Below are 12,818 nucleotides of genomic sequence, written 5' to 3' on the forward strand. Positions count from 1 at the left end.
AGGCGGCAGCAGCTCCCAGTTGCATTGAACTGTTCTCTATTAATGTATGACATGAACACAATTGTTTAAGACCTGACATTCTCTGAGCAAAAACTCCTTTCTTTCATACATACCTGAGGTCCTTTTGTTCCCACTGAACCCGGTGTTCCCGGAAAGCCTCGTTCACCCTGTTACAGTTTAAAGACATCACAAATAGCAACACCTCAAGACACCTCAAAACAAAATGCCCAAAATAATGTGTTATCAAAAATCAGATATTCCTAACTAGGTCCTCTTAACTGTCACAGTAAATTTACCCGCCTCTCATTCTAAACATTTTTGATCAGTTGTTGATTAATTTTCTACAGTATAACAGCAAGCTTTTAATTAACGCCTTCCTCCCAATGCATAATACACAGTTTCGGTAACAATAACATATGCATTTGTTTTTAAATTAAAAAAAAATTAAATAATTTTGTTTAGGGAAAGGAGGGGGCACCGTGGCTTAGTGGCTAGCATGTTTGCCTCACACCTCCAGGGTTGGGGGTTCGATTCCCGCCTCCGCCTTGTGTGTGTGGAGTTTGCATGTTCTCCCCGTGCCTCGGGGGTTTCCTCCGGGTACTCCGGTTTCCTCCCCCGGTCCAAAGACATGCATGGTAGTTTGACTGGTATCTCTGGAAAATTGTCCATAGTGTGTGAGTGTGTGAGTGAATGAGTTTGTGTGTGCCCTGTGATGGGTTGGCACTCTGTCCAGGGTGTATCCTGCCTCGATGCCCGATGACGCCTGAGATAGGCACAGGCTCCCCGTGACCCGAGGTAGTTCGGATAAGCGGTAGAAAATGAATGAATGAATAAATGAATGAATGTGCATGGAAAGAGTCTCCAGTGTCAGCACTGTGTATCAGACTGAAACGTAATGTTTTCCAATACAGGAATACCTTTGCGTTTTGTATTTTCTCAGTAACATGATATACTGTGGCTTTTTTTTCATATTCATCTTGACTTTTTTATAAAGAACGACGTTAACGTAAGTTCAGAGGGGAGAAAAAGGTTTTGCAGACATTCCATAAAAATTAAATGCGTCTTTAATCAGATAAAATAAAATAAAAAAGAGGTATGACATTATTCATTAATAAATAAAGCATTGCTAGGATCGATAAGTTTGTAGGATTAAGTACTGTATGTTTATTGTAAACTCTTACCTGGGGTCCAGCAGGTCCCGTTTCACCTGGAAGACCTCTCATGCCCTGAAAGATGCAGAGAAACACAATATGCAAGAAGGAATTTTTTTTTTTTTTAACTTTCCATGCATAACCACAAATACAGTCCATATTGAGGAAAAAATAAACCGTTATATAAAACAGTGGGTCAGGCGTATTGAGGATCTGCTAGTGATCAGAAGGTTGTGAGTTCTGATGCCATCACTTTGTCTGAGAACCAGTGGTGGATTCATAACCTTTAATTACTCGGCTCTGTGCTGTGATGCTGTGTTTCTGCCTCACTTCACATCTGGCAATTGAATAAATTGTAGGCTTCCACTCGGTAAAGGGGTTCTTACTGTACGTCTAGTTTTCTGGGTGTTCAGTTTCCTTCGGCTGCTTTCGTTTTGTCGTCTGGCAATTGGACTTCTCCCTCGTTAGAGCAGTAATTACACCCAAGAGAGAGTTGATTAAAGATCGGAGGAGAGAGAAAACTCAAACCCGGTGCAGTCACTTAGCTGTTCGGTTTGTGTTCCTTTCAATAGCTTCCCCACCCAAAGTGCCTCAGGAACACCGAGATGCTAAAGATTTCTTTTTTTGATATGATCCGGCTCGGTTTTGGCGTAAACAGGAAGTGCCACCCGGCCGAGTTAGTGGGTGAATGAGCGCCACACTTTACAGCAATCAAGCAGAACGTTCCCTCGTCCGGCCTTTTCCATAAACTAGCGAAATCAGATCGAAATGAGAACAAGTCTGTAGAGAAACTGTGAGGGACTGTAGTAGTAGTGTAGTGTTCATGTTCTGGAAATATCCCCCTTAGCACCTGAAGTCTTTTCGCTTAGCGTAAATGTTCCACTGGAAACAGAACATCCAGAGGTTCACCGCAGGTAGATCCGAGGGTCTGAATTAACCGCTGGATTAATGACAAAGACTCAAAATAGCGCTGGGGAGCGTGACGTGAAACGACACGTCTCTCTACCTCAACGATTCCATAGATCCCGCTTTGCTTCCCATACTTAAGAAGCCACAAGAAAAACCTTCACGCAGCCAAAAACGTCTCCACAGAAACCGCCTGCCAGGATGAATAAACATCCAATCTGAGCTGAGGGTATTTAAAGCTTAAAATTTACAGCAAATGGGTTCATGGAGAAAAAAAAAACTTTCACTGCTGGCAGGAAGAAGGGGTGAATGTGTGCTGAGAAGTGACATCACACCAAGCTGTTCCATTTCACTATGCATTAAGAGATATTAAACCTCTAAGATAGATCACCGGCGGCTTTAGGCATCTTCGGGTTTATCCAGCTGTTTGGCTCACGTCTTTCCCCAAGCTGCAGTCTGATTCAGACTCATCCTTTGTAATTACATCGTAACGACACGGGCTAACGAGAAGCGATTAGTTGTTTGTTACAGATTGTTACAGATTAGACGGAGATCCGATCTCAGAGGGGGATTTTTTACTAAATCAGGCAACTTTAATGATGTTTGGAAATGTCTTAATGCAGGGAGAACAGGGAAGTATAAAAAGAGAACAACAGTCCTGTGGTGACCAGTGATTGCAGTAATACCCATGATGATGATGATGATGATGATGATGATGATGATGATGATGATGATGATGCTGATGATGCTGATGATGACAACCAGGGGGAAAAAAAAGTTCACAAGGATTTAAGGTCATCTTACCGGAATACCGTTCTGTCCGTCAGCTCCAGGTTCACCAGCATCCCCCTTTTCACCCTGTAACAAAGGATTAATAAACAGATTCATTCATTAATCTCATTGAGAAATTCAGGAACAACGATTTAAACAAAAAAAATTAATTTTTCTAATTTTATGAGGAAGAGGTAGCATTGCTTAAGGGATCATTAAGTAAGATGTTTTGTAGACGAGTCTCTCTTTTGTGCAATATTTAAGCAACTACATTACAGAAGGTTGGGAATTCCCTTTGTTGGGAATTAGTTCATCACACTAGGTTTATTTGATGCAAAATTCACATGTTCGATGTTAGACGTGTTCCACTCACACATCTGTGCATTACATTACAAAACCAACTTTATCAAACATTCCAGGAAAAATAAATATGTCAAATAAAATCACATTAAATAAGTAAAATAAGGAATAAAGCACTAGGGGGATTGCTGTAACAGGAAAGTAATCAAAAACAGTCTTTTATGTATTGACTCACTTCTGTAAATGTAAATAATGTATGAAAACTAGCTAGATAGTTACAAATGCTAGCCAGGTTTAGCTAACATACCGTATTTCTGCTAATTTCACTCTTAGCATCATGGCTAGCGTTAGATAAACTTATCTTATTCTAAGCATCCTTGTCTTGATTTATTGTTGACTTTTTATTGTACAAATATACAGGGCTGTCAAGTGTCACGCATTGAGAGTGACGGTCACATATTTGGGTCTTTTCTCACGCTCTGCCGACACACATCGTATTTCTCATGCGGAAAAACTTTTTGACTATTTATCATATATTTAATAAGCCGCAGCGCCCAGAATGTATCAGTCCACACCGCTGTCTCTATGGAAACGGGCAGGAATCAAACGCGTCTCACCTGTAGCTCTTAGTCGAGCCTGACACTTATCAGCCAATCAGAAAAAGAGGCTACACGATAGCCAATCAGAAAATAGCACTATTGTATCTGGTTAAGATTTAACGCAACAACCAATGAAAAAAAAAACATATTCATTAGAGAGGGCATTTTCGATGGTCGGTTTGAACAAAACCTCAACACGAAACAGCTTGTCTCTGGACGGGACATTGTCCTCAATCATGTCCCTAAAAATGTCTGGGCTTGTGCTGAACTGTTTTATATGGGAGCAACATTACAAAAGATAAAGGAGTCCAAAAAGGCAACAAACACTTACAATAAACAACACCAGTCATAATCTCTCTCTCTCTCTCTCTCTCTCTCTCTCTCTCTCTCTCTCTCTCTCTCTCTCTCACACACACACACACACACATACACACACAATTAATAAATGGAAATTAAACAAATACTTGGGGGGGGGGGGGGGTCACGCTTGCCTGTGTTCAAAACTTGAGAGCCCTGAATATAGCAACTGGTCAGGTGCTAATGTTAGGAGAAATTGCTAAAGCCTTGATTTGAGGCTAACGCTAGAGAATATTTCCAAAAATATTCAAACTTGCTTATCTTTTTCTGAAGGTTACTTTAAATACTTTGCCGAACTCAGTAACTCAATAAGACGAAAATTTAGTCGGTGTGTTTAGACGAAGTCTTGCGTTTCACACTTCTTCCTAATTCCCTTGATCGCCTCTATGCTTAATAAGTACAGTAAGTGCCGTAGTTTAGGATCACGTCTCCTCAGATGCTAATCAGCCTTCGACATCAAGGGATTAAAACTAAACTGCGCTCCTGCCACGACCGCACACACCACGGGCGACGTGTGTCACGTTTACCCGTAAAGCAGTGCACAAAGAGCAGGTTCTTCATGAGGTTCACCACGTGCACATGTGCAGCTAAACACACAAGCAACACACCCTGTCATTTAGAAAATAAGACCCTGGTTGTGGACTTGAAGTGAGGTTGTAACTGCTGTAAATACTGAGGAATACAAGTGCTGCTTGTGGCCAGAGAGGTCTGACCACAGGGTGAGTGTGAGAACTTGGCGGGATGTGACTCCAATGATGGACGAGATAGCTCCTTTAAATGAGGGGCTCCCATTTCCTCCTACTGTGAAATCCGACAAGTTTACCACAATCTAAACATTTACAGTATTCTTCAAAGACTTCTTATCTTATCACGAAGCCTTCAGACCAAAATTGGTTTATTTTGTACCACCATAATTACAACGGTGCACCTTTTGAAACGTTGTTTCTAATGTTACAGTACTAACGTCGAGATAATTATATTTTGGTCATTAGTTATGTTCAGTATGATTAAATGTAATGTCAAAATCGACACAGCTTCCTGTTATAAACAGTTATAAGTTATAAACAGTTATAAACTGTTAAAGTCCGTTTTCGGGGCTCTACTTTTAGATTATTAAAAAAAAATCCTGCTTTCAGAAATCGTCTTCAAATTGTATAAGAAAAATGGTGAGTTTTCCGATCAGTGCTTCAGCGCTTGACTTTAAAGCTAAAAAAAATGTGTGGTTGAAGATACAGATCTTATTTTACCAACAGGATGATATACGGTATGAATAAGAAAATGGAAAGCATTATATATTATTTAATTATCGAGAACTCTTAGAAATAGTCTCTCATACGCAAAAGCTCGTTCGTAACGTCATGCATAAAACAAAAACAAACAAAAAAAAAAAACGCCGGCCTTCGAGATAAACGCGGTCTCTGATTACGATGCTGTGCGAAGAAAAAAAAACTTTAATGAGACATCTAATTAATTAATTAATTACTACTAGATTAACTAGATTCCCTTAGTGTTAATTAATATTGTCATGTTTATGTGTGTAATATTGCTCTTGAATGACATTCCATAGTGTATTTATGGCCCAAAAAATAACTCTCTGTGTTTAATATTGTGGATTAATTAGCGTGATATCCTACTAAGGGCACTTTTTTGCAGTAGTCACACAATAATATAGCCAATAACCTGTACTCTAATATCCAAACCGCTAGTCAGCACGAGGCCACATCACCACACACCACACTAAAGTGTCACCTGGTCCCGGTCCTGATGTGTATATCCTGATATAGATCTCCTTGAGCTATAGAAAGCTTTTAAACGCTTTCAAGATGAACCCCTATGTAATTAAATCTTAAACTTGGAATCCTGGAAAATACACTACATTTTTACATCTAAAAATGAAAGCGAAAATGTCGCTGTAGAAATTACACGCGCGGGTATAGCACGCACGTGCCCTAATTGGAAAGCGAGTAGGAACTTTGAGGCAGTCTGTTATTAAAGATCTAAAATATGCTACGCCCATGACAGCCAGGCACAGAGATATGTATGAGGTTCGTCATTTCGCTCGCTTCACCCCCCGAGTGCCAAATTACAAGCCGCATTCACGCTGAAACCTTGGGGGAGGCTTTAGGGGGACCCTCCTTTCTAACGAGACGTCAGTCTGTGGTAATGTATATCGCCTGGGTTCAAAAATAGCACAGATATTCCTGAACACGTGTGTGTGTGTGTGTGTGTGCAATGTGTGAGAGATGAAACACCTTCAAACTGAGTAACCTGTGAAAAAAATTGAACACAATCTAAATATTTCATCACAAATCTTCTTGTCTCATCAGCACGCTTTATTTATCTATTTGTATTGTGTGTGTGTGTGTGTGTGTGTGTGTGTGTGTGTGTGTGTGTGTGTGTGTGTGTGTGTGTGTGTGTGTGTGTGTGTGTGTGTGGTTTGAACGGTACTGCATTTCCATCATACTTTTTGCTTTTGCTAACATTTATTTATGCACTTTTCATGACCAGTAAAGTAATTAAAGGTTAAAAATGACATCAGTTACTGTATCATGCAGGAAAATTGTCTGCTATTCAGAAGGAAGAAGGCAAGATGCTAATAAATAATACGGGTGTCTACAAGGGAAAGAGATTTATTTTATAAAGTAAATCAGTCCCTCCAGGATTTTGATTTTTTTTTGTGATTGTTGCGACCCAAAAAAATAATAAAATATATATATATTTTTTTACTGTAAACATTGTGATGTCACATGACGTGTCTCAGTTCAAAATCTGCACCTATTTTGAAAAATTGCAAGCACGTGTAGTTCTCTTGATTATGGCTGATTTATTATTTAGCAGGTGTTGTATGATGGATCGCTCATAAAAAATAAATAAATAAATAAATAAATAACCCCAATGAAGGCAAAGCTATAATCAGTCATTTATGCTGGTAACACAAATCCACAGCACCCTGCCATTGATTATTTTCCTATAACATCACACCTCTATATATACACCTAATATTCCAGTCCGTATTCTTGAACATACACTTGATATGATCGCATACACAGTGTAGTTAATGACACGAGCGTCCCTGCTCTAGACATTGCTACCAAACTCCCGCTCATTGCTGTGATAAAAAAAAGCATGCAACCTTAAGCCTTTGATAGTCAAAGACCTCACACAAAGCGCACGGTCCTCAAACACAACGTGGAATAATTGCACCCTGTAACACTCTAAAATCATTTCCATGCACAGACTCCAGAGCACCAATTACGCCGCTTTTTACGAGACGGCAACCTTAGCTGTGGAATATCTTTCCGCGAGGAAATCCTGTTGTGTGTTACATTATTTAAAAGAATGTACGTCTAAAGTTTAATACACGATGATGGCTACGGAGTCGTACGAACACGGGAGCAGACTTCTGAGCACAGAGCAGTTGGTTTTACAGGCTTGGAGCGTATGCTTACGAACCCTATGATTACAGAGCTTTTTCAGCGACAACCGTGCCAGCTGTTCCCCGGCAAACCTAACCCCGAGTCGTATATCTTTTATCCACTGATGTGCGCCACATCAAACCGTACTCCGGTTAGCTAATCACTCTGTGCAGCCTGCTACATAGTGAGGGGAAGCCAGGAGGAGAGATGTGGTGGGGTTTCTGATTTAAGATAGGAAGCCAAAATGGGAAGGTGCATGGAGAGGGTGGAGAAACAGCCACAGGAGACTGATGTGGACAGCAGAAGAGATCAGCCTACTTATCGTCACGTCTCATTCCAAGCAACACGGATGTATTGTTTACTCGAGTGTGCTTAAATGGTTTCGCCTGGCTGACAGAAACCGGTCATTCAGACAGAACTGGGATCCAATACATTTTGGACACCCTGTATTTTTATTAGAAACCGGCTTGAGATAAAGATATACAGTAGAGACAGAAGATCGAATAATAAGTAAGACGAATAATCTGCGATAGACAAAATGCAAGAACAGAACACACAAAAGCTCAATGCTGAAATGTTGGACATGATCCATCACACACACATCCGTTTTCCTGTCATCTGTTTTAATGAACATAACTAAGCTAACCTGCTCTCCATGTGCACTTTTTTAACCTAAACGAAAAGCATAAACAAATGATTTCCTGGCTGTACGTCTGATGAGTCAGGACTGTGTTGGCTTTCGGTATGAGAGGTGTGTTTTTCCCTCTGTTGTATAACCTTACAACGAATTTTAGCTGCTTATGAACAGGCACTTGGGGCAGCTCAGAGAGCTGAAATGGGTTTGATATCACTGTTTACGGTGAAAATAGTATACTGTAATAGTTTACTGTGAAGACATTTGTGTGCAAAAAAACATATATGCATCTATATAACATCTGTTTGACTGTATATTTATAATCACACCCTCCAGTGTCACTCATATGAGGATGAGGTTCCCCTTTGTGTCTGGTTCCTCTCGAGGTTTCTTCCTTTACCGTCTAAAGGAGTTTTTCCTCCCCACAGTCCCCTGAGTCACTCAGACTTGCTCATCGGGGATAAATACATATACATTGTGAACTAAATCTATCTAATATTAATCTTGAATTTTGCATTCTATTAATCTTTATATTATTCTTTATATTAACCTTTTGTTCTATGTTTATGTTCTGTAAAGCTGCTTTGAGACGATGTCAATTGTAAAAAGTGCTATACAAATAAACTTGAATTGAATTGAACTGAATTGAATTGAAAAAGACTTGATGAGGCTTGTGCAGCCTACAGTAGTATATCTCTATTACAGTTGACATTAGCACGATATAACTATATATCAACTATAAGGCAAATCTCAGCTTTACAGTTAAAGAGTCATTAATAAAGCATGGAGTGGATGAGACGATCATGGATTTTGATTTTTTTTTTTTTTATCTTAAAGCATAACTGGCAGCTTAAACCATTTCTGAATAGGAAGTCCAACGCTGAATGTGCTGCTAAAACTATTCAGCTCAGGATAAAGACTCAGTTATCCTCTCTTACTTTAACGTCAAGGAAAAAAGAAAAGCAAAGAGGTCTTTTGAACAGACCCATATCAAATGATCAAAAAAAAATCATTAAGCATTAAGCTTTGGTGTGCAATTTAATAAAATCCATTTACTACTAAGTCTGCCTAAGTTAATGAGGCAGTAAATAGAAGGGTTTTAATTTTCTGTAGGCACGCAGGGCGAACAGGAGTTCTCCTCAACACAGATGCTACGACAGAGGCACCGAGTTAGAAATAGATTTGGGTAAAAGACGCCACATGTGCAACTTAAATTCCAGCCATTCATATTCAGCTTGTTATAATCGCTCAAATACTCGCCTACTCCCATTTAGCTGATGCGCTTATTTTTACTCAAAATAAGCATAACTAAAAAAAAAAATCTTTGGAGGTTTAAGTCTATTTTTGGGTTAAAGCAAATGAACAGCCAGGCTTCTGTCAGTGTTTTGACTTCAAACCTACATTTAGCGTTTAAGTGCAACAAACTAGTCCTGAACACAGAACTGTGTCATCTACTTAGCATACTCTGGGAACTGGACGCTCTTTTTATTTACACGACGACCGTCGATATATCTGCGTCCTGTTTTCTGAACAACTCGAGAATGTCAGAGGAAAAAGAACGGCCACAAATACGTAACAGCAGCCGAAAATACTACGGCGTAGTCTTCCCTGAGAGAGCTACTCGAGAGACATTCCGTAACTGCAAGAAGCGTGTTATGTCAGACGATCTGCCGCTCGGTTGTTTTACGTTGATTTTACGTTGTGAAATCTAGACATTCTACTGTAGTGAGCATAGGTGTGTGTTGTGTAGTGAGAATAGTCATGATATCATGATAAGAAAAACAAGCTATATGCCCTATGATTAAAAATATTACTGTACCTTCTGTCCAACTTGTCCTGGAAGTCCATCATTTCCAGGTATCCCTGGCTCCCCCTACACAGAAAACATGATTTTTTTAATGACTGTCAAAATAATGTTTCTCCTGTTTACATTCTAATACTGAACATTTTAATTAATCTGTGAAGAAAAATAAATTGCAACATTGTAATGCATAAGAACATCATAAATGCTTATAATGGGTAGCTTCAGGATTATGAACAGTAAACATGAAGCTGTATAACAATAAATATGCTATAATAATACATATGAGTATAATAAATATGAACAACTTTATCTAAACCATTGTAAAACTCACAATGAAACCATATTAGTCTTGGTAAAACCATAGGTAAACCCATGGTAGCCATGGGAAAACCACGATTAAACCATAGTGACCATGGTAACACATTAGATAAACCATAGTAGCCATGGTAACACATTAGGTAAACCATATTAGCCATAATGGAACAATGGATAAACCATATTAGCCATGAGGGAACAATGGATGAACCATATTAGCCATGGTAACTCGTTGGATAAAAAATAGTAGCCATGGTAACACATTGGATAAACCATAGTTGCCATGGTAACACAATGGATAAACCATAGTAGTTATAGTAACACATTGGATAAACCATATTAGCCATGATGGAACAATGGATAAACCATATTAGACATGGTAACACGTGGGATAAACCCTATAAACTGCGGTAAAACATTAAATAATCCATAGTAGCCATGGTAACACATTAAATAAACCATAGTTGCCATGGTAACACATTGGATAAACCATAGAAGTTATAGTAACACATTGGATAAACCATAGTAAAAACTATATAAGTCATGGGGAAAATAGAAAATGGTCAAATCGCATTATATACTGTATAACCAAAACTATCCAGCCAAAAAGAATTTGTGTTTAAAATCTGATTTTTGAGTTGCGTTGACTCACCTGTGGTCCAGGTTTCCCTGTGGGTCCTGCTTCTCCTGCCTGGAATGTGATTCCCTGTGAGTTAACATGCTCAGATCAGTGATAGTGGACTAACAACGGAACGCTTTGTCCAGGATGTGATGTATACAAGCTTACCTTGCTTTCTTCTACTCCATAATCTTTCCATTTTGAGAGTCCCGGGCCCTAAAGAAGGATAAAAATCATGGTATGTTACTGGGTATAGAGGAAAGTAGCAATCAATATCTTACCTTTTTATACATTATTTTGCTCTGGTGCAGGAAAATGGAAATGGAAGGCAAATACACAAAACGTACGCCAATGAAGTGGATCGAATTTGTAAAAAGATGGACACAGAGCATGGGCTAGCTAATGATAAGTTAATGATTTTTCTAGTTAGCATGTAAGCTATAAAAGAATTATGAGGACTTTATGTAAAGGCATATAATCAACATTTCCCATAGATGTTTTGGTATATGACTAAAACTTCTTACTGCTTAAATGACACTGTAATTACTCACATACTAAGACATATCAGCATTGTGTAACAACTTGTGAAATCAGAGCTTCTGATGTTGTGATGCTACAAAATTGATTATACATATAACTATAATGGTAATGCTAATGCAAAAAGAAAAAAACCCACACGAACAATTGGGTATAACAAAGGTTTGTTCTGGAAATCTGTATACATATAGAATCAGCAGTTTTTTTTTTTGTTTTTTTTTTGAGAATTAAGATTAGCCTTACTGTTGGTCCTGGAGGGCCTGGCCGCCCTGGTGGCCCTTGGATTCCCATATCACCCTATAGAAAGATTATTATCATATCAAAAATAAGCATCATAGGTGTGTTCTAAATCTCTTTGCTAAAAATCCTACATGTTTTTTTCTCAATATAGGTACACTGCTAAATAAATGCTGTAACATGCTAATGTGGGCAGCTTGGCCTAAATTTACAGACTGATTACAGTATATGACTTACTTTGGGACCAGCCAGTCCTCTCTCCCCCTTTTGTCCTGGTTGGCCTGCTTCGCCCTGGAAATGGAGAAGTTAGATGTAAGCATTCAAGGGAAAAAAGTAAAAATGAAGGCTTAAAGCTAACACCACATTCCTTTCTTATAATATAATCAGAATTCTTTGGGCTATTTTAGGCCTCGACTCTCAAATGAATTGTCTTTTTCAGATTACATCACTCACTTTCTCAGCGTCTCTTCCAGGCTGACCGGGTGGACCCCTCTCTCCAAGTTTTCCCTTAACACAGAGAAACCATGTGATGCAGATCCAAACTGTATGCAAATGATGGTGCACTATACGACTTCTATTAGTAAGAGTTTTTTTTCAAAAATTATTTATTTTTTTGGGTCTAATATGTTAAATGATCCAAGCTTGAGTAATGTAAAATAGCTGATTATCATGGCTATTCTGTTATCATTTATGAAATGCTTGGATGTCATGTGTTATTAAGAGAGACACCCAGCCTATCGCAATCTATTAATTTATTAAGCTATTGATACACCATATTGCTAAAAAAATTTCCAGCTTGGACTAAATGATCTAGAACAGGATTCGGTGAATCAAATAGCCAAAGCGATTCACTGACTCATTATGGCCGGACATTCAACTGCAAACACGACTTACACATTTGCAATTGTGAAGCCTGAACAAAAGGAATGACTTGTGCATGTTGGGTGACTGATACTGATTTGTTCACCTTGCTGAAGTGACTTGCTGAAAAGAGACCTACATTTCTGTAGCTATTAGTGAATATTGTGATAAATATGACATTAAACGAGCCACTCACAGGTTTTCCGTCCGGCCCAGGAGGTCCCTCTCGACCTTTCTCTCCCCTGAAGCCCTGTGTTTATGTACAGCAGGTCATATCAAATCAGATTTTTTAAAACTATACATTGATTAAA

At 38.8% G+C, this 12,818-nt stretch overlaps 1 protein-coding gene across 1 annotated transcript in view; it reads right to left on the reverse strand.

The window, feature by feature from the left end:
• si:ch211-106n13.3 (vWFA and Collagen domain-containing protein) overlaps positions 1–12,818 on the reverse strand; it is a 32,929-nt gene that overhangs the window by 10,985 nt on the left and 9,126 nt on the right. The window contains exons 9-18 of the mRNA XM_027166125.2: positions 12,704–12,757; positions 12,100–12,153; positions 11,884–11,937; positions 11,653–11,706; positions 11,041–11,088; positions 10,906–10,959; positions 9,954–10,007; positions 2,862–2,915; positions 1,182–1,226; positions 114–167 (exon numbers count right to left, since the gene is read on the reverse strand). Coding sequence (XP_027021926.2) covers positions 114–167; positions 1,182–1,226; positions 2,862–2,915; positions 9,954–10,007; positions 10,906–10,959; positions 11,041–11,088; positions 11,653–11,706; positions 11,884–11,937; positions 12,100–12,153; positions 12,704–12,757 — 525 coding nt within the window. The remainder of the gene's footprint in view (positions 1–113; positions 168–1,181; positions 1,227–2,861; positions 2,916–9,953; positions 10,008–10,905; positions 10,960–11,040; positions 11,089–11,652; positions 11,707–11,883; positions 11,938–12,099; positions 12,154–12,703; positions 12,758–12,818) is intronic.

This window comes from Tachysurus fulvidraco, chromosome 22 (assembly GCF_022655615.1).
Source record: "Tachysurus fulvidraco isolate hzauxx_2018 chromosome 22, HZAU_PFXX_2.0, whole genome shotgun sequence".
Lineage (NCBI taxonomy): Eukaryota > Metazoa > Chordata > Actinopteri > Siluriformes > Bagridae > Tachysurus > Tachysurus fulvidraco.